The 21141-nt window shown below is 41.8% G+C and overlaps 4 protein-coding genes across 8 annotated transcripts in view; all 4 read left to right on the forward strand.

The window, feature by feature from the left end:
• The window catches only part of tbc1d22b (TBC1 domain family, member 22B), a 14107-nt gene extending 12153 nt beyond the window's left edge, over positions 1 to 1954 (forward strand). For all 4 annotated transcript variants that reach the window (XM_017438364.3, XM_017438365.3, XM_037977197.1 and 1 more), the window contains 2 exons: positions 310 to 405; positions 667 to 1954. In XM_017438364.3, the coding sequence (XP_017293853.1) occupies positions 310 to 405; positions 667 to 795 (225 nt within the window). In that variant the 3' untranslated portion in view covers positions 796 to 1954. The remainder of the gene's footprint in view (positions 1 to 309; positions 406 to 666) is intronic.
• A 2378-nt stretch (positions 1955 to 4332) lies between these two features.
• On the forward strand, positions 4333 to 9575 carry si:ch211-148l7.4 (uncharacterized protein LOC563603 homolog). The gene is made up of 2 exons (XM_017438360.2): positions 4333 to 4509; positions 5463 to 9575. The coding sequence occupies exon 2, from the start codon at positions 5488 to 5490 to the stop codon at positions 7024 to 7026; it is 1539 nt and encodes a 512-aa protein (XP_017293849.1). The 5' UTR covers positions 4333 to 4509; positions 5463 to 5487; the 3' UTR covers positions 7027 to 9575.
• A 508-nt stretch (positions 9576 to 10083) lies between these two features.
• Positions 10084 to 11615, forward strand: snrpg (small nuclear ribonucleoprotein polypeptide G). Its single transcript, XM_017438361.3, has 4 exons — positions 10084 to 10218; positions 10411 to 10433; positions 11104 to 11228; positions 11437 to 11615. The coding sequence occupies exons 1-4, from the start codon at positions 10187 to 10189 to the stop codon at positions 11485 to 11487; spliced, it is 231 nt and encodes a 76-aa protein (XP_017293850.1). The 5' UTR covers positions 10084 to 10186; the 3' UTR covers positions 11488 to 11615.
• Positions 11616 to 12744: 1129 nt separating this feature from the next.
• plpbp (pyridoxal phosphate binding protein) lies at positions 12745 to 21123 on the forward strand. Of its 2 annotated transcripts, none has more exons than XM_017438400.3 (8): positions 12745 to 12974; positions 15588 to 15695; positions 15773 to 15808; positions 15892 to 15967; positions 16954 to 17094; positions 17159 to 17301; positions 17381 to 17479; positions 18819 to 21123. In XM_017438400.3, the coding sequence occupies exons 1-8, from the start codon at positions 12885 to 12887 to the stop codon at positions 19008 to 19010; spliced, it is 885 nt and encodes a 294-aa protein (XP_017293889.1). In that variant the 5' UTR covers positions 12745 to 12884; the 3' UTR covers positions 19011 to 21123. The 2 variants fall into 2 exon arrangements, with proteins under 2 accessions (XP_017293889.1, XP_024866948.1); XM_025011180.2 differs by having other exon boundaries at positions 12940 to 13070.
• Positions 21124 to 21141: the final 18 nt, after the last annotated feature.

Below are 21141 nucleotides of genomic sequence, written 5' to 3' on the forward strand. Positions count from 1 at the left end.
CAGATGTTTGGCTCTTCCTGCAGCTGTGTTACAGATGTTTGGCTCTTCTTCCAGCTGTGTTACAGATGTTTGGCTCTTCTTCCAGCTGTGTAACAAATAAACCAACAGCTGATCCATTCAAAATATTTGTTCCTTTTGAAATCTGCTTCAGCAAAACTGTTTTTTTTACTTTGAATGTTTTAAATTTTTAGCTACTACTTTGATACTTTTAGCTGCTCTTGAATCCAAAGGACAGTATTTATGTTTTTATTTTGTGTTTTGAAGAAATGAAGGAACCGTAAAGTCATCTTTCTTCTCTGTTTTCCTCAGGCTGAAACTGACGGTTTCTCCCGCTTCCACCTGTACGTGTGCGCTGCCTTCCTCATCGAGTGGCGCAAAGAAATCCTGTCCATGGTGGACTTTCAGGTTCTGATGTGTTTTATTATTTGTAAACGTGCTCCTGTACTGTTTCTGTGTTAATATTGTGAACGGATGTGACCGATCACACACCACCACATCAAATTTTAGCTCAATATTTGTAAAACTGACCGAGTTAAAGCGAAAGGCTGTGGTTGGGTTAATCAGTTGCAGATTTCCATCCAGTGATTATTTCCTGAAAGTGGTTCACGAACAGAAAACAGAAACATTATGTCTGAACTCAGTGTTTTCGAATCTCTTCTTCCTCAGAGCCTCCTCATCCTCCTGCAGAACCTCCCCACAATCCACTGGGGCAACGAGGAGGTGGGTCTCCTCCTGGCTGAAGCCTACAGACTCAAGTACATGTTCGCAGACGCCCCCAGCCACTATAAGAGGTAGACAGGATGAACCGAGCCCTCAGCCTGAAGTCCGGAGAATTTCAGCTGGATCTGGAGCTTTATGGTGCGTCAAACTCAGAGTTCGGGACTGTTACAGTATATTTAACCAAGAACACGTTTTAAAAGATGGTGAATGTTTGTGAAATTGTACTTTTATGGAAAGATTGTCAGATTATCTCTTTTTTTGTTTGTTTGTTTGTTTTATATATTTAAAACACATTTGTTGCAAACCAGGTGACTATTTTTTTTTTTAGCGCTTATTGAGTCGGACACTGATTAGCTGTTAAATAAGAAGCACAATGAACCCCCCCCTTTCCTTTTGGGTTTAGCTGAGCACAATCAGCCTCTTAAAGCTCCTGTTTCAGACTTTAATCAGTAGATTTTACTGGTTTCCAGTATAGAATAAATTATATATAGGATTTAAAATTGAAAAATAGGTACTAAAATGTTTTATTTAACGTTATAGAAGCAAGAAAAAGATATTTGTGTTTTTGTTTTTTTTATTAACAAGTGAATGTCTGAATCCCTTTGGAGGCATCGTGCTTGAATAAAAATAATAATAATTAGCAAATAAATTATTTTTAAACATGGAAACGTGTTTAAAACCAACAGGTGTTGATCAAATTCCTTTAAACATAAAAAACGTCTGGAAATATGCAAATAAAACAATAAAATATATAATATAATTCAACTGAATACAGGCTAAAAATTAAAATAACTCGTAGTTATTGTATTGTACAACCCTAATTCTGCAAAAGTTGGGACGTTGTGTAAAATGTAAATAAAAACAAAATCCAAGGATTTACAAATCTCCTAATCCTATATTTTATTCACAGTTGATCATAGTAAATGCATCAAATGTTTAAACTAAGAAATTGTACCTTTTTTTTAAAGTCAAACAAATAAATTTATTTTGTGGCAGCAACACATAAATAAGGACGAGGGTTTTATCACTAATTAGGTTAATTAGCTGCAGGATAAAAAGAAGCAAAGATGGGCAGAGGTTCTCCAGTCTTTGTCCCATCATCCCCAGATCTGACCTCTGAGGTCAAAGGTCAAGGCTGGTTCTGGTTCTGGTTCTGCTCAGGAACACTTCCACAGAAACACAGTTCACCGTGCTGTCCACAGATGCTGCTTAAAGCTCTATCAGGCAGAGAAGAAGCCAGATGTGAACAGATGTGTCTCCTCTGGACCAAAGAGGAGAGCTGTTCTGAGGTCAGCCTGCCTCTCTGATGGTATGGGGGTGCATTAGTGCCTCTGGAAAGGATCTCCAGCTGCTGCTCTCCTCAGGTCCAGATGTTTACAGACTGATGGAGATGCTGCACAGAGGGAAACATCTGGAGCATCTTTAAAGAGACGTGTTGCTGCCATAAAATTCAAAATTACCTGATTTCTTTTTTTTTAAATGGTCCAATTTGTTAGTTTAAGATTTGACATGTTTACTACAATCCATATAAAATAAAATGTGGATTTACACAAAACAGCACCTTTTTCAGAATTGGGTTTTAAAACTAATAAAGTGTTTAAATTTCAGGCTCAAACACGGATTAAACCTGAATCTTGACGTATTTTAGACGCAGTTTTGGCGACACGAGTGAACGTTTCTTCATAAATCCTTAAACTGAGATCATTTTGACCCAGCAGGATCATCTCCGACCAACTTAGCTGATTTTCTGTTTGGTTTGATTGGAAACTTTTATCTAAGAAAAGTTTAAACGGGATGAAATCATCTGCTGGTACTAAAGCACATTTAGTCACATCACTCCTCTGAGGACGTGACGTCGCCTTCGTTAGAAGCATTTACTCTGTGCTCGTGTCAAGCGTTGTCACTCCAGTTTGTACTTTATTTTTATTTGTTGCAGAGTAAGTCGTGTCAGTGAGGTGAGTCAGGATGACGCAGCGTTCCTGAAATATTCCCGTTCCGACTCGTGTGTGATATGAGACCATAATCAGCTTTTTACTTTCATCTTCACTTGTGAAATTTAACTTTTTATTAACGTTTCGAGTTGTGCAAACTGCAACTCCACCCAACGAAGTGCTGCTGAAGACACTTACGCAGGCACGCACTTAATGTAAACGAAGCACTTTTACCTGAGCGTAAACATGAACCAGTGCTTCAAAAACGGCTCTTCCGTGGACGTCGACTCGTTTTCAGCAACTGCGGCTGTTCCTGTAGGTAAACGATCGTCCGTGGTCGTTCGGTCACAGGTTCAGGACGCGTTAACCATCAATGTGAGGAAATATTGTGCAGATTTAGTTTCTTTGCAGCGAGTACCTTTAAGACTTTTCGAGACAGTCTGTCTGTGGTTCAGTCGCCGTCTGTGTTTTTATAAACTTGTGTTCATCCGTCGACCTCTCTGAATGTTTTTGTTCGTGTTACAGTTTACCTGTAGCCTTAAATCTGCATCCATTCGTTCATTCTTGATTGGCGGTACTGTTCACTCCGCGCTGTTTTTATTTAAAGGTGAAGAACTTGAAGCTGACACAAAGTGTTGACCTGCTGATTCATGCTGTTTTCATAAAAAGCCAAATGTTTCTTTTGTTTTTAGAGAAATCTGAAGGTTTTAAAGCTCTGGAGTTGTCAGATCTGGCTTCAGCCTTAAATAATTATTTATTACAGTTCCTGCTGTATATTAATTTGTTTTGTTTATATTAAACTAATTGCTACTCTTCATTTTGGTGTTTCTCTTTATGTCTGTTCCCTGCATGTTACTGTTTACTGCAAAGCAATTGTTGGGTAACTATTTAAAAAAACAGCCTCTTCTTGTGTTATTTCAAAATTCATGACTAAATTTCATTAAAGATTGCACTCAGAGCTTCATAAAAATGCTTTTTTTTAATAAAATGTTTAATTTGCTCTGCAGAGCACCCTGAGATTGCTTTTACAGCTAACTGGGAATGAATAAATACGATAAATTGAAAGGAATATTAATTTTAGCTTTTACTTTTTCACATAAAATGTAATATTTTTCAGCAAAGTAAGAAAATCTTTCAGCTTTCATCATTTGCTTTGCTATAAATCTAATTGTTAAGTTTGTTATTGGAGTTTTACATTCAATAAGAACAGAAATAATGATGGACTTTATTTAGAAAGCATTTATTTTAAAAATCAGCACCGAAAATGAGTTTAATCTCAGTACAAACAAGACATAAAGACACAACTTTCACATTTTGTGTTGTTATTTTATTTTGTGAAGTTGTTTAATTTATTTGTTTGTTGCTCTTCCCCCAAGGAGGTATATGTTTTCAGTACTGTTTGTTCATCTCTGCACAAGAGTACTCAAAAAAGAATGAACTGATTTTGATGAAATTTTCAGGAAATGTTGAAAAACAAATTATTCAAATTTGGTGGTTTAGAAAGCAACTGCGCCCCATTTTCCAGCCGGCTGTCAAAACGGCTCGCTGGGTAGGCGGAGTTTGCGCTCCAAGCCTGGTATTCAAAGGGAGAAGCTCCTCCCCTCCCGCTTCGAGCCGGGTCCTTCCCCGGCTGACAGAAAAGGTCCGCGCGCCCAGTCACCGGGAACCAAAAGGTCTGTTTTAAACTGGCGTGGCGGAAGTGATCCCCGCGACCACAAAACTTCGCTTCCACTCAACTGACCACTGCAAACATGCCAGTGTGCTTCACGGACACAGAACCATCCGGTACCGATCCGCACAGGCTGGTTTCACCCGGTTCCCCGTGCCGAACTTGATCCGGTTTCGCCTGAGAGTTCGGGTAAGCCGTTAAAGAAACCGGAAGTGTGAATATTTTAACATGTTAGCCTAGCTTAGCAGCGAGCTAACGTTAGCACACAGGGAGCTAATAATAAGCTGTGGTCGTGTTTCAGTGTTTTCTCTGACAGAGGTTCCGGTTTTTCAGACAACACGAGGCTGGCTGGTGAAATTATTGGGTATTTATTAAAATCTCGGGTTTTGTGAACGTTAACAGCTTTTGGGGAGGTTTGCGAGATGCAGAAACAAGCTAACAAGCAGATACACTTAAACTAAAGTCTCAGTTTGTCTGGCAGTAGCAGCTAAAATGTCCTTTTTTAAAATGAGTTTACTTTCAAAACAACTGAATCTTGCCTCTAAGCTAAAGGGATGGAGCAGTGCTTTAATTGCACATGGAAACTTACAGAAAACAAACATTTAAATTAGATCCTTAGACATTTTGTTACCAGCAGTTTGCAACAAAGACAACTTAGTCTTGCTGGTTTTATTAGATTATAGAAAATGTTTGAAAAATAGCTTTATAGGCATAAAGAGGTAATTTTGCACCAACAATATAAAGCTACTCGCTTGAAACCTAGCATATCCACATATTTTTAAGGTATTGCAATCGAGCAAAAGACAAAATAAACCCAAAAAACACAGAACCTGAGCGATGAATTATCTTTCAGTCTATTTACTTTCTGCAAAGCCTCATCAGAAACTGTCAGACAACATTCCTAATTAAATAAAAGTACAGAAATTGTGTTAAAAGAAAATGAGGTTTGAAATGTCCTGCAAGGAACCATAAAAGTTGTCATTTCCCCTTTGATAAACTCGTTTTAAGTTATGCACATATTTCCATTTGTTTGCAAACGATTCAGTGAATTTCTGCTTCTCGTTTTGTAAACATTTACAGAGAAACGTGTGAATCAGTGAGACATTAGTGAATTCGTGTAACTCGTGTCTTTTGTCCTTCAGAGCTTCTCTCCAGCTTCGAGAAAGGATGGATGGAGTCAGTTGGAGCACATCGAGGTCCCAGGAGTCGTTCAGCCGCTCCACGACAGCCGACACGCTGTCCAGGCTCGCCAGCTTCATCGCACGCGCCGACACGAGGCAGCACGCTCAAAGCCAGCGGCAGCAGCCGGCCCACCTGCCGCTGTATGTTTGTCAGGAGTGCGGTAAGGGCTTCCCATATGCTGCAGATCTGCGGCAGCACCAGGAGCTGAAGCACACGCTGCCCAAGCCTCACCGGTGTCCCTCCTGTGGACAGGAGTTCTCCCTGAGGTCGTCCTTGCAGCTGCACAAGTGCAACCAGGATTCCACCCTGTGCGAGAGGTGCCACGGGCCGTCACGGCTCGGTTCTCTGTGCCCTGCGTGCACAACGCGGATCCCAAATCCAGGCAGGCTGCAGGATAAACCACTTCACCGCCAGCCGCACCTTTTGGACAGCAGTCCTTACGCGTGCGCCCCGTGTGGGAGGAGCTTTAGCCAGAAGCAGGCGCTGCTGCACCATCAGCAGGCTGGCTGCAGCGAGCCGCCGTCCCCGTCGAATAAAGCCGACGTCGGCAGCCTTCCAGATGATTCTCCTCTGGTTTCTGAGGGTGACTCTGCTCGCTCCGATCTTTCAGACACCCCAGGTCCCAGCAGCTGGGCTGTGAGCGTGTGCCAGGTCTGCTCCAGAACTTTCCGAACGGAGGCTGCTCTGCAGCGACACAAGCAGAACAATCACGTAGAGGAGAAACTCAAACCCAGAGGAGACGGCGACAAACAGGAGGGAAATGAGCGGACTGCCAAGGCTGCAGGAGGAGCACATAAAAAGCCAAAATCCAAAAAGAAGCATCTCAGCTGTCGCTCCTGTGACATGGTTTTCAGGAGCACCTCAAAACTGTACGTGCACAGGAAAGAGAAGCACAGCAGAGAGAAGACGAGCGGCAGAGAGCCGAGGCCGGCCATCAGCAAGCGTAAGAGAGGAGACATGTATCCATGTCAGATCTGCTGCAAAGTCTTCTTCCACCATTTATCACTGAGGGCACATTACAGACGGCACACGGTTTCACGATCCATCAAAAACAGAAACCAGCCTCTGGGGCGTCCCCCCAAAGACTCCAGACCATCAGAGAACAGACCAAAAAAAGTCAGTAAGATTAGAAGAGCTGGTCCAGGCAGGCCCAGAAAGGTTCCCAGAGTGTTAACCGATATTATTAGTGATCCGGAAGGAGTTTCAGAAGAAGCGGAGGAGGAGGAAAAGGAGTTCCCCTGTCCCTCCTGTGCAGAGGTTTTCTCTCTGCGGCAGCAGCTGAAGGAGCACGTGGAGCTCCACCAGTCCTCCGTGAGGAGGAGGCAGTGCAGCGTCTGCGCCAACGAGATGGACTCCTGCAAAGGGCCGGGCTCCAAGAGGCACAGGCTGTATCACTGTGTGCCCTGTCAGCAGGGCTTCTCGGCACTGGACTCCTTCCTCGAACACTGTCAGGAGCACCTGCGGGTCCGGGTGGAGGAGGACCGGATCTCAGAGGGCTACACACACCAGGCCGGCAAAGCCTGACCATCAGCTGTGGCCTTTTTGCCTCCATGTTTGGGGTTTCAAACACCAAACTGACAATCAGCTGTCAGGAGTGTTGGTCTCACTCGTCCTTTTAGTCTTTATCACCTTGCTGCCTTCGTTGAACACCATCTCGTTTTTTTGTTTCTTTTTAACCTGTTAAATTGGCATCAGGTTTTGGTTGTTTGTTGTTGTGAACGAGTTCTCCCACAAAATGCATTACTTTAATTTCTAATTCAGGTTTTTGACCCATTAAAACGACTGAGCTCGAGCTGAAAACTGAACCAACACCGACCCAAATTTATCCACATATGTCTTTATCCTGCTGGGTTATATCCAGCCTCCTGCTCCCGTTTCTGCTGCAAGCTCGATGCTTCCCAAACTTTTCAGCTTCTAACCCACAAAGTAAACACGGCAGAGGCTTGTGACCTCAAATATGACCGGTTTAAGTAAACAAACTTTGCTGATAATCTTACTAAAGAAGCAAATAATGAAAATACAAACGGCCTTAACAGCTATGATACAAGTTTTTACGTTAATTTATGATTATTGTGGCTTTTTTTCAGACTACATATGGAAAGAATATGCTGTTACTAATCTTATTACATTTAGTTTGATTTCTGGAGATTATCTGGACGCCCTCACCAACGTTTCCTGTTTCGGAGTTTACATTTCAGCGTCGTCTTCGAGTGACGAGGTCCGTCCTCACCGCTGGGCCTCCATGTCAGTTTGGTGTACGAAAGCCTTTAGACGGCAAAATAAATAACTTTAAAAGCAACCAGACCACTAATTGAGTCGTGCTGTTGGCTGAATGTTATCACTTAATTACATATCGGGTTAAAAACCTCATGTGAAGAACTCCTGATGCCTCGTTTGTTTCAGAAATCAGTCAGAAAATTCATCACCCTGCTCTTCAGTTCCTAATGAGGTCGTTCACAAAACAGGAGATGTTTTGCATCGTTAGAGCTTTAATATTAAACTGTTTTATACTTATACAGAATAAAATGAGTACAGTAGATTTTAATCCAATTCAACATTACTATCGTCCACTTTTAAAAGACAGAGCTGCCACGTTCACTGTGGTGGTATCCGTCTGCAAGGAGAGTCTTTACTGTAATTTAAATGTTTGTTCTTAAAGTCAGTTATTGGAAAACTTGCTTCTTAAAGGTACTCATCACAAAGATGTCAAGAAAACATATCAAAGTAAGAACAAAATCCCAACAGGGGAAGGTTAATGTGTCCTTAAATTAGAAATTTAGATTTGTTAACCTGTTTAAACAGCTGAAGTGACTGAAAACATGTCAGCACAGAAGAGCCGGTAAAGATCAAGACAGTTTGATGAGTTTACACGCATTTACGCCCAGATTTGTTGATTAAAGTGTTCACTTTCAGTGCAGACCCACATTTCAGTCTTCGGTGGGTCTGGAAACCTACCAGAGGAAACTCTTTCAGACACCGTGCCCGACTCGCTTGGATCAGCAGAGGAGCTTCGACCCGTTTAAAAAGCACGTTGAGTTTTCAGCCATTTTCATGTCTGAGAAGTCGTATTTATGTTATTGTAAGAGATGGAAACAAATTTCTTTTTCCCCTGAAACAACAATTCTTATTTAAGATCTAATTATTCGGGTCAGTTAAGACAGTTCTGATAAAAGTTACTCTTAAAGCAACATTTTAACAGCAGGTCTGTTAACGTTTATCCAGAAAAATTAAACCAGTAAAACTTATTTCCCTTAAAGGTACTCATCCTAACCGGTCAAAACCAATTTATGGAGTAAGACACAACTCTTATTTTGTTGATTGATGCGTCTTTAGATTAAAAAATTAAAAGCAAATTTTGTGACCTGAGGCCATGTGTTTGTTCACCTGCAGGAACAGCCGAAGTGGCTGAAAATAAGTCATGATGTGACTCGAGCTTCCATGTTTTTTTTTTCAGCAGACTCAGCCCTTGTTTACGTTGAGTGCAGACCCGCTACTGGAGTAAACTCTTTCGGACTTCGTTTGATGTAATTCAGGACGTCTTTTGTGTTTGATTTCATAGTTTGCAATAAGAACCTTTTAAATTCAATCATAAAGTGATCTTTATTTTGGAATATTGTGACTGAAGGGTACCTAATGGTAAATAAAAACATTAGGTTTTAAATGTTTTTTTTCCCCATAAGTAGTTTAATTTAGTTGTCACATTCTTGTTGTCCTCTTGGTTCAGTTTGGTGTATTTGTAACAATAAAATGTTCATTTTTAAGGCACATCATCCAGTCTAAAGCAGATTAATCATCTCTGTGGTTCTGATTTATCTCTGACTTTATTGCCTGTTGCAGCCCTACTTGTTGTTTCAGTTGCATCATCATAAAGAGACAAAGTTTTGTTTTAATAGAATCAACCTTTTTTTTCTGGCTGGCTCGTAGCTCCAACCTATGCAAACGTGGACTGAGAGCAGAGCAGCGAAACAAAACGGGATGTGTACATGATTTATTAGATTTTGCAAAACTTTTTTTTTGTAAATTGGTACATGGCTCTTTATAGATGACATAAATAAAACTTTACAGTTAAGAAACGTCTTTTGTTTGCATTTTATTTGACTTGGATGCTGGTTTTAACTTTTGCTTTTATGTGTCGGGCCTAAACGCTCCTGAAAACATAACCTAATAAGTAATAGGATTGTTTAAATATTTACCTGAAAATAGCTTGTTTGAAGCTTCTTGGTAGGAAATAAACAGTTTGAAGTTTTAACAGAAAACCTTTACTACGTGTGTGCACAATGCAGATGAAAATTAAAGTTCTTGTTGTATCATCAGTGAGTTTTCTCTTAAGCAACTTGAGTAATTTTGATGTAGCTCTTTACATCTACATCTCATTAACTTTTGGAGTCACTGATTCAAGATGGCTGCCACAGCTAACACCAAAATGGCTGTTTTGACTCTGGGGCTAAAGATGGGAAATAGGCAGTGGTGAAATGTGGCACAGAGCACCTCTTGTTTGTAGATGCTGCTGAAGACGGTAAATAAACTCAAACGCCGCCTCCTCCTGACCTGAAGGGGGCGCTGTGGTGACGTCATACGTTGACTGTTGAACTTCCGGTGTCCGGTCGCACGCTTTCCTTCCGCGGCTTTGTCAAACCCAGACCTGACGAGTTAGCATACCGGCTATCAGAAAAATAAGGGCAAAATGAGCAAAGCGCACCCACCAGAGCTGAAGAAGTAAGTTTAGGTGTTTTTTAAAAAAAACATGTAGGGGTTATTTACTCTGCCTGGTTATTTAATTTTAATGAAAAAAGGACGTTAGCATCGCTGCATTGTTTTTAATGGAAAATGCTAACATTAGCTATCCTGTCTGAAAACTGTCCGCCTGTTTAACCAAATAATCATAATAATAATGTTTTTATTTTTCAGGTTTATGGACAAAAAGCTGTCGCGTGAGTATGGTGTAAATCTCCGATTTTTAAAAATGTTTTAAAAATAAGCTAAATTTGATTTGGAGACTTGTTTAGGTTTAGCTCACCGCAATAAACGAAGTGGAAATTTTGTTTAGCTGTTTGTATTTTTTTAAACAACGATGCTGGTGGTTATTTTACCTTTTTAAAATAACCATAGGCACTCTAAATGGTTCTTGGATTGAGTCACAGATGAATATGTCTTACGTTTTTAATGTTATTAATAAAAAGAGGTTATACATTTGCCTGGGATTACCTGTAAATGTGCCAGATTTTCTCACGAAGGCTAGTTTTGATTTGTAGTCTCTGGCAGGAAGATTTAAAATAGGTCAGACTGAGAACAACTAAACATTATTGTCAGTACTGCCACATATGACTTAAAATAAACACCAATAAGCTCCTGTAGTTTGAGAAAATCCAACCTGATGGTGTGCAAAATGTGGACATTTTCAGTTTGAAAATATTTTGTCTATATTCTTAATATTGCCTTGTCCCTACAATCGACTCAATAATTCTAGAGTTAAAATCAGTTGGCTTTTTTTCAAATGAGCTGCATTCAAAGTAGTGTAATCTAAGGTAATCAACTCAGCTCATTTGATTTGTTTTTGTGATGCCATTCAGAGTTTTTATTTCATTTTTTTCTGTCCTTTAGTGAAGCTGAATGGAGGCAGACATGTCCAGGGCATCCTGCGAGGGTTTGACCCCTTCATGAACCTGGTGGTGGACGACTGTCTGGAGATGGGTCCAGGAGGACAACAGAACACCATCGGCATGGTGGTGAGCATCAACCCAGTGTCTGTTTAGTTGAAAACACCTCGATTTGTGCACCCTAGATCGAGGCGACATCTGAAACCACTTCACTGTTGTGAGGAAAATAATACATAGTTTAAGATCCCCTTCCTCCTAAATGTAAATACTGATATTAGGATTGTTCTGTTTGATATCAGTCCTGAAAGGATCTAATCTGTTTTTTTCTTTTCTGAAGGTGATCAGGGGAAACAGCATCATCATGTTGGAGGCCTTAGAGAGAGTATGAGAGGAACCAGCGACACCTTTTTACATTCTTTATCTCAGTTTAGTTAACAGTCAGAGCCTTGGTATGTCATTGAATTGTGAGATGTTTGATTTTTGGATGATTTTTGTGAATAAATCTTTTTGTTTCTATTTGTTTTTGTGCTTTTATTTCTTTGTTGAAGTTAACACAAACAACTGTAAAATTTTAAATTTGTAAAATTGAATTAACTTGAATTTTTTTTTTTTTTACATTTGTGTTAAAGTTTATTGAGGATCGTTTTGAGTCCAACAGTGTTTTTGTAGCTAAAAGAGCAAAAACTTTAAGGTTTTAAAGTGTCTTGTATGTGATATTCTCTTTATGTTGGAAATAGAGAGATAATCAGACACAAAATTTATGAATTGGGTAGAATGTAAATGAGGTAAAGGGTCTTAAATAGTCACAACAGATTTTGTAGATTTAAAATGGAAATATTGTTCTGGAGAGGTCTATTGATTCTCTAGAACACCTGTTTAACTCGAAGAAAAATAGAGAAGATGGTGGTTTTTAGGACCTGTTTTGTTCTTTATGGTTATAGTTTATAAACAAATAAATTTGGACCAAACAGAATAATGATCCCAAACACAGCAGCTAATCTACAACAGAACGGCTCAAAAAAGAAAATAATCAAGGTGCAGCATCAGTCTAGACCCTCAACCTAAGTGAACATCCGAGAGCTGAGCAGAAACCTCAAAGAAATTAAGCTGAAATTGGGGCAAAATTACTCTCCAAACACGCGAGAGACTGATAAAGTTACACAGAAGAAGACTATTACAAAAAAGTATTGTTAACTAAAGAGTTGTTTTTATTGCGTTATATAATATATTTAGTTTTTTATACACTGATTACGCTTTTTAAATTTATTTCAATAAATAATAAAATATCGTAATATGCCATGTGATGTTTACCTTTCTGAGCTTGCATTAGCGTGTTTTTAAGACAAGCCTAAAATGTTGTCAGAGAGCGCTTTAGTCCTAAATATTACTTTATTTACAACAAGTAAACGCGTATATTAACATTGTAGCTGTTTACAAACTAGATTGTGTGGAGGTTTTGCATGTTTTGAGTTTTTTATCCGCCGTATTCTTAACCGCTCTCCTTTAGAATCAATTATGAGACCTACTTCCTGTCTTACAAGGCTTACTTCCGGTCATACCGGTAGTGGCAGTAAAGCGGTTTTTCATCTGTAGCTAATTGTCAAAAATGCCCTTTTAGCGTTTATTATTATTTAGTTTTGCTAACCTGCTTCACTTGTTGGTGTTGTGAAAAAAATGTAGCTCAAGAGTCTTTGCCGCTTTCGCCAGGCTTTTATTTTGAAGGCGGATTGTCGTCACCGCCGTTTCGTCACTTTTCTCGTCGTGTTTCGTCGCCGTTTTGACGGTATGTGGAAAGTAGCAATGTCGGGGGAGGTTGGCAAGGCGGTACAGTCGGTGCTGGAGCAGGTGAACCAGGCGGCGGCACGGCGGCCCAAGGTAACCGCGGTCCGGGAGGTCTCGGCTCGGCAGCGCCGGCTCTGACGCTCCGGCGTTCGGCGCCCGGATAAAAGCGTCGACCCCGGGTTCTGTTATGTAAGGCTGCCGAACATCACCTCAACCTTTGGATGGAAGATAGCCGAGCTTGTCGTGGCAGCACTTTCATAACACGATGCATGATTTAAAGTGGCAGCGTGGTTAATGCGTGCATGCAGATGAAGCCACTTTTATTCTTATTTTATGGTTTTAAAGACAGAAGCATGATGTGGACATCACGCTTTTGTTCCTCACAGCTTTATGAAGGATGTCCATTAGTCTAAAAGACATTTCCATGAGGTCTTCCTTTGAGGTTATGTGCCCTGCTAAGGTCTTTAACCATTCTTTATTTCTTTATGTTTTAATATCAATTTATACTTTAATAATCTTTTAAGGGTTTCTGAAGGTGTTTCAAAGTTTTTCTCTCAACACTGTCCTTCTTGTTTGACGGATGAGGACAGGCAGGAGTCTCTGAGGAGACCTGATGCCTGCAGAAGACATCTGTAGTGAGGGTAGGGAGCAGGTGGAGGAGAGCCTGGAGAGGCTGACGATGTGAGTTTCATAGAAATGACTTTTTTTTCTCATTTAATAAAATTTAACATTAACTGCTGCAAACTATGAAATCAAACATTAACAGTTTATCCTGAACTACAACAAATGGTGATTTTAGACGAGTTTACTCCAGTAGTTTTCCAGATATACTGATATCCTCATGACTAATAGAGAAAAAAAATATTGTCCAATAACAATTTTATTAATTTTCCCAATCTTTGTAAGGTAATTAGCCTCACTCCTTCACATTTAATATCACTGAGAAGCCCTAAATGTCCTCTGTAGACAGCAAAATAAGTGCATTCAGTAGGATGAAGTGGGTGAGAAATGCGTGTCCGCAGTCAATGTAAACAAACTACTTTTATGCGTTTCTTTACTGCGTACCAGTTTGATAAAACTGTCTCACTTTTCGTCCACTGTTGACATATTTTCAGTCACGTTGGCTGTTTTTGTAGGTAAGCAAACACACTTTGGCTGTTTCTGTAGGTAAGCAAACACACATTGGCTGTGTCTGTAGGTAAACAAAACACTTTGGCTGTTTTTGTAGGTAAGCAAACACAACAAGTTGGTTCAGGCACAAACTTTGTGATTGGTTTTGACATAAGAATAAAATAAAAGAATAACATTAGAGCGTTCTCGCTTTAAATAAAACCTAAATTCTGGGCAGTAAGCTGGTTGTAGCAGCAGTTGCTGCTTTTGCAATTTGGGCATTGATTAAGTATGTGCAGCCATGGTCAGATGCTGATATTTTTTATTTTTAAAGTGGCTAATATCAGCTGATTAAAACTGACCAGATGAATAATTGGTCTACGTCTAGAGAGAAGAGGACCTAAAGTCAGTCGAACGAGAGGGAGACGCTGCGAGGCGTCGAAGGCACCTTTATTTACCTGAGGTTGACCGCCTAAAGCAACGAGCAGAGGTTGGACGTGATGGAGACGAGTGTCTGCGGTGGATCAGACGGAGAGCTGAGTGAAAACAAAGATTTACAAGATGGAGGTTTGATGCCATGAGGCGACAGAGATGAAGGTGTTTGGGTTTTCATCGGGAGGGACCAAAAGCGTCCCTGTGATGGACTTGCGACCTGTCCAGGGTGTCCCTCGTCTCGCACAGGGACCGATGGAGACGGACGCCAGCTCCCCGCGACCCAGAAAGGAGAAGCAGGGATGGCAGCAAAGTTAGAAAAGGCTGAGATGGTTTGGAGACAGAGAAGATCCATGGGCGTGGTGAAGGAGGATCTGCAGAGGGTTGGTGTGACGGAGGAGGATGCTGGGGTAGATGGAGGCAGATGAGAAGATGGAGCTGTTAGCTAAAAATGGTGGTGTGCAGTGTTTTCTGAAGAATACTGAGAAAAACTGAACAAGTGGAGGACAAAAGTAGAAGTGGTAGACCTGAAGTCGTCTATATTTAGCATAGAAGACCTGAGAGACACTTTATCCTTCAGCTGATCTTCTGCTGCAGGTCGCGTTTTCAGCTCGTAGCTCTTTGGGAATCACCTGCTGGTGCGAATGCTATTTTCTGTCGGTCAAACTGTTTATCTTTGGTATTTTTCATAGATCCGACTAAAGTAATGGGCTAATCAGAACTAAACCTCTGAAAATGAGAGAAAATGAGCAAAAAAGCAGCCAAAGTTTAAAAAAAAACAACCTTGAAAGACCTTCAGAAAGATCTATTCATCAAGATCACGCTAAAAGATGAAACATCCGGCTGCTTGGAAGCCAAATATTTAAAAAAAGTGTTTGTTTTTTTTGCACGTGACTTGAAGATGAAGGTTATCTCAGTCGAAGCTTGTTTGAATGCGCAGCGTGTTTCCGACGTCACCCAGACGTCCCCGTGGCTTTTTACCAACAAACAAAACCACCTGTTCTGACTTTTAACACCATCTCAGCTTCGCAGCAGCCACTTTCATTATTGTTTATTTAAAAAAAAAAACACTGAGTCACCGTTGGAAAGCAGACCCATGCTGACATCCTGCGTCACACTCTGAGCCGATCTGATACAGATGAAGAATGTCTCGTCCTTCCGCAGACGCTCCCGGCTGTCCCGCCTCGCCTCGTTGCCGTCAGCAAGACAAAACCCCCGGAGATGATCGTGGAGGCCTACAGACAAGGGCAGCGCGACTTTGGAGAAAACTACGTGAGTAAAAAACCCCGGCTGGTGTCCCAGAAACAAACTGAAACCTCCAACAGACTGACCTTTCTGTCTCCAAACAGGTTAACGAGCTTCTGGACAAAGCTTCAGATCCTTTGGTAGGTTCACGTTTGTAAAGTTTGGAGTGGGAACTTGGTTTTACGTTTCAGTTTATAGTAAGTTTTCTTTTATCTTAATCCAGATTTTAGAATCGTGTCCAGAGATCAAGTGGCATTTTATCGGCCATCTACAGAAGAATAACGTCAACAAACTTTTGGGTAACCTTCAGATCTCCGACTCTTTCCTCGTGAGGAAAAGAACGTCCACCTTTTTTCAAATTCAGGATGTAATTAAAATTATCTGACCTCAAGTGTACAAAAACCCAACAGAACCTCCTCCAGCAGCAGAACTCTCAGTGGGTTCCTGTTTGTCTCTGATGGTTGTGGAGGAGTTGTGGCCCACTCTTCTTTCCAGCGTTGCTTCAGCTCATTGGTTCCTGTTTGTCTCTCTCATGGTTGTGGAGGAGTTGTGGCCCACTCTTCTTTCCAGCGTTGCTTCAGCTCTCTGAGGTTCTGGTTCTGGACCGTTCTGTTGTAGATTAGCTGCTGTGTTTGGAATCATTGTCCTGTTTATCACATCTGACTCCAGAATCAGCCCAAACCATCACCCCTCCACCGCCGTGCTGACAGTTGCAGTGCATTCTGGGTAAACATCTGTCCTCTGGTTCTGGTTCTGGTCCAGAAGTCTTCTGGTTCCTTCAAGTCGAGCTGCCATGTTGTTTTTAGAGAGAAGAGGCTTTAACCTTTGACCTTTAACTTGCTGACTGAGGCCTGTAGAGGCTGAGGTGGAGCTCACTGCACGGTCTGACCTTCAGGGTGAAGATCAGCAGCTCTCCTAAATGTGAATAATCTTCCTCTCTGTAGAACGATGGACTCCAGATGACCTTTGACCCCTCCCAGATTGATGGGCTGAGGTCATTGCTGATGTCTTTCCGCCCTGGCGTCGTGTTAACTCTCACCTGTAGCTCCAGAGCAGCAGAACCTCCTGATCCAGAACCTCTGAGATCCTCTGGAAGCAGTTTCCCATCTTTAAATTTTTATTTTTGCTTAATTAATAATAATAATATAGTGGAATTTAATGTGTGTGTTTGTTGCCTTGAGGTTAGATTTTAGAACCTGGTTCTTATGTTCTGACTGTGGACTTTCTTTTCCCTGTAATTGTTCCAGTTTAAAACCCTTTGACTGATTCTTCCCTCTGTCTCCAGGCGTTCCCAACCTGTTCCTCGTGGAGACGATCGACTCGGCCAAACTGGCCGACAGGGTCAACAGCTCGTGGCAGCGCGTCCGAGGCGCCGGCAGCCAGAGGTTAAAAGTCATGGTGCAGGTCAACACCAGCGGAGAGCAGAGTGAGTGTCGCCAATCACAGAGACGCGCTGACACGTTCAGGGTTTCATTAAATGTCGGTTGCAGGCAAACACGGCCTGCCGCCGGAGGAGACGGTCGACACGGTCAAACACATCGTGTCTCAGTGCTCCGCCCTGCACTTCTTAGGACTCATGACCATCGGGCGCTACGGCTACGACCTCACCCTGGGTCCCAACCCTGACTTTCAGGTATATTGACAGGATTTCTTCGATGAATGCTTCCGTCTGAGTTCATATTGTAAAGATGGGGATCTGAACTGGGTTGTAGATGCTGCTGAGTCGGAGGCAGGAGGTGTGCGACAGTCTGAAGATGCCTCTGGAGGAGGTGGAGCTCAGCATGGGCATGTCCAACGACTTCGAACACGCGGTGAGTGCCCATCCTTTCCACAGAGTTTAGAACTTTATTCTAAGGTTTAACAGTATTTAACTAACAGAGAAACGTCAGGCGCTCACTGATGACTGACTCAGACATGAGGGAAACTCAAAGTGGCTGATTTATAACACAGGAGGCAACAAAGTAAAGTTAAATCAGCAACATAAAGAGAGAATGGTGCAATTTACACAGCCCACAACCCTTAAACTTTCCAACCACAAGAGTGAATTTCTGTGACCACCTTCGCTGCAATTCCACCTGCAGGTGTTTTTAGGTTCGTCTCGACCAGCTTTAAACATCTACAGATGGGATTTTTTTGCCCATTCTTCTTTGTAAAGCAGCTGCAGCTCCGTCAGATTGGGACGGAGAGCGTTTTCAAGTCTCGCCACAGATTCTCAGATGGATTCAGGTCTGGACTTTGACTGGGCCGTTCTAACACGTTCTAACGCGGTTGTGGTCTGACCCATTCCATTGTAGATCGTTCTGAATGTTTCTGGTCGTCCTGCTGGAAGGTGAACCTCCACCTTTAACAGGATTGTCCCGTTTTCAGCTCTGTCCCTCTCCTCATCAACTCCGACCCTGCTGAAGAAAAGCATCCCCGCAGCATGATGCTGCCACCGCCGTGCTTCACAGCGGGCACGGTGTGATGTGCAGTGTTAGTTCGGTCTGAGCGGAGCAGCTTCTTCCACATGTTCGCCGTGTCTCTTCGTGGCTCGTGTCAAACACCAAACAGGACTTCTGTCTTTCTTCCGTAAAGTCCAGATTAATGGACCGATAGTTGTCCTGTGGACAGATTGTCCCACCTGAGCTGCTCCTCAAATTAAAGCTGTCCCCGCCCGGCCCGAACGTTTTCCACGTGTGTTTGACCGACTGAACGGCGCTCTTGGAGACCTTCGAGGCTTGGGAGAAGGTTTTAGAACCTGACCCCGCTTTAAACTTCTCAACAACTTCATCCCTGCTCCGTCAGGCGTGTTCCTTGGTCTTCATGAGCCCTAAGGTTCTGTAACAAACCTCTGAGGCCTTCAGGGAACGGCTGGATTTATACTCAGCTGGATTATTTACCAATCAGGTGACTTCTGGTTGCTCTGGATCTTAGTTCAGGGCGTCAGAGTGAAGCAGGCTGAATACGAAAACACTTTTCAGACGTTTATTTAATAAATTTAACCCTTACAGGAAATAATTGGGCCTTTTCAGTGCTACAAACGTGACCTTGTTTATATTTTCTCAGCTTTGATTGATAATGTGGTGAACCCACGTTGAACCCTGTCAGATCTGTAAGAACCTCTGCTGTCTGTCTCTCTGCTTCGAATGTCCGCGCCGCCCTGCATCGAAGATCGAAGTCGGCTCCACCAACGTCAGAGTCGGCAGCATCATCTTCGGCAACAGGGAGTATCCCAACAGCGCGGCCAACACTCCCAACCCCAGTCCGCTTCCCAGTCCGGCTCCCAGTCCGGAGAAAACCTCCAAAACGGTGTCAGAAGAAGCCGCCAAGAAGATGAAACACCTCACCGTTTCTGAACACTGAGATCCTTCATCACAAAAGGATAAAAGTCTCTCCGTTTGGGAAAACTAACGTTCACCTGGAGCTAGGATTGCTAACGTCTTGGAAAATCTTAGGGAAAATTCTCATCTTAATGACTTTTTGTGTGCCCTTCTGGCTCTTTTGAACATTAAATTGACATTCGATTAAAACCTGCAGTAGTTCAGACGTTTGGTTTTTGTTTTTTCAAACAGTATTTTTGTGCTTTGACTTTCAATGCAGAGCTTTTTAGTGAACATTTCAGGATAGAAGCTACAAACAACATGACCTGAAAGAATAGTCTTAATTTGTCTGAGGTGGGGTTATGTGGAGTAGCTATTAGTAGTCATCATCTTACCCACAACGTCCCGATAAAACGAACGTGGATGCTTGTTCTGAGGTGATGCTGTCCGAACTTTTCGTCACTCATAAATTTGACCAAATTCCCGAAGAGAAAAGACAGTGGACATATCAGCGCTTAGCGCCATCTGTTGGACCGGAGTGTGACACGGCTAACCTCACAGCTCGTACTAAATGTTGGGAATATTTGCACAAACTCCCATCGAATCTTTAGGCCTTTTACGATTACGACTCAGACGGCTGTGATGAGATTATAAAACGATTATCTTCAACCTAAATGACTACGGCTTATTTTACACAAATAAACACAGATTTATATATTTTCATTCCCAATAAAGAGGTTAGAATTACATCAAATTCATCCCAGGCTGCAGACCAACAGTTAGCATAAATGCTAACTTAACATTGAAAAGGCCATAGAAAAGCTAACACCGTTAGCATCGTGTTTCTCACTGGGAATCTACATGATTTAAACATCTTTACTAAAGATGTTATTCGGGTTCAGTGACGTTTTTTTTTTTTTTTTAAATAAATAAATCTACGGTAACTCTAGCAGGACAAACGGCACCGAGCAGCCGCTGCTCTGCTGATGTCCAGCACAGATTCAGGAAATCCGTTTGGAAAACTGATTCTGAATCTTCGGCCCCGCTGTGCGTCTGAAAGTAGATTTTTTTTACCTTTCGTTTCAACTCGAAGTTCGCGCACACATCGCCTCAAGAATACAGCTCCGGCGCCGTAGGATAACAGAAACTAAACCGAGTCGGGTTCAAGACGACTCTGGGACCGTTTCGAGGAGAGAATTAATTTTTCGAACGCCTTCATGAATTCCCCGCGATGCGACAAAGAACGACAGACGCAGCTTTGATCTTCCTCTGCGTTTCCTGTCCTGTTCACGAAGATATCCTCTTTATTCTCACGCATAAATCGCTCGTTTTGTTGATGTTTTTGAGACGGGAATGGTGACAGAAACAAGTCCCGGCTGCTCGGCGGTGGGACACGTTTCTGCTTTTTTTGTAGACGCAACAAAATCAGAAACAATCCAAACTGACGAGGTGTAAAGAAAATATATAAAGCTGCTAGAAAAAAGCTTAACGTTGAAGTGAATTTATGCTTCCTGCTTTGAGCTTGAATCGAGAGATCGCTCTGCTGCAGGTGAGACGCTGACTGCTCATAAGTTCTCCACACAACCTCACTTCAACTAAACTTTAAGATGTTTAAGGCTAGTGTTTGACAGATGTTAGTGACATTAAGATTACAGCGTAGAAAACGACTGAAAACATCATAATTTGAGGGAAAAGGCGAGGATTCGTTTTCTATCTTTCCAACCGAACGTACGATGTACCGTTTTTATTGTACACACTTGAATCAAAGAAAAGTGATTTATCCCTTTATAACATTTAGTATTGTGCGTTTGATATGGTTTCGTATGACGTGCCTAATGTGTCAAATCTTTATTCTTGATAATCCAGGTTTGGTTTCCCGTGTTTAGTGCGTGTTCGAGTCCGTGTTGTCGTTTCGAGACGAGAGAAAGTGAATCTATGCAAATGTTAGATTTTTAACCTGCGGTGGTTCCTTCAAAACGATGTCAGGAGCTGTTTTTTTTTTGTTTCCATATAAAGTGTCAGTAAAAAAAACAACAAAAAAAAGGTGAATAACTTGTGGTTAGGTGTGTGCTTTCTGTCTTAAAGCTTTTTGATTGTTTGGTTTAGAGTCTGAGGAGAGGCCAAAACCAAGCAATAAATTTTCCTGTTGAAATTTTCAGGCATTTGTTGTGTAT

Source organism: Kryptolebias marmoratus, linkage group LG8 (assembly GCF_001649575.2).
Source record: "Kryptolebias marmoratus isolate JLee-2015 linkage group LG8, ASM164957v2, whole genome shotgun sequence".
Taxonomy (NCBI): Eukaryota; Metazoa; Chordata; class Actinopteri; order Cyprinodontiformes; family Rivulidae; genus Kryptolebias; species Kryptolebias marmoratus.

Bases quoted from the DNA above. Each gene is read 5' to 3' on its own strand.
- plpbp (XM_017438400.3), top strand. From the start codon at position 12,885: ATGTGGAAAGTAGCAATGTCGGGGGAGGTTGGCAAGGCGGTACAGTCG. The intron at 12,975-15,587 runs GTAACCGCGGTC...GTCCTTCCGCAG, and splicing joins CGGCGGCACGGCGGCCCAAG to ACGCTCCCGGCTGTCCCGCC. The intron at 17,095-17,158 runs GTGAGTGTCGCC...TGTCGGTTGCAG, and splicing joins CAACACCAGCGGAGAGCAGA to GCAAACACGGCCTGCCGCCG.
- si:ch211-148l7.4 (XM_017438360.2), top strand. From the start codon at position 5,488: ATGGATGGAGTCAGTTGGAGCACATCGAGGTCCCAGGAGTCGTTCAGC.
- snrpg (XM_017438361.3), top strand. From the start codon at position 10,187: ATGAGCAAAGCGCACCCACCAGAGCTGAAGAA. The intron at 10,219-10,410 runs GTAAGTTTAGGT...TTTATTTTTCAG, and splicing joins CACCCACCAGAGCTGAAGAA to GTTTATGGACAAAAAGCTGT. The intron at 10,434-11,103 runs GTGAGTATGGTG...TCTGTCCTTTAG, and splicing joins TATGGACAAAAAGCTGTCGC to TGAAGCTGAATGGAGGCAGA.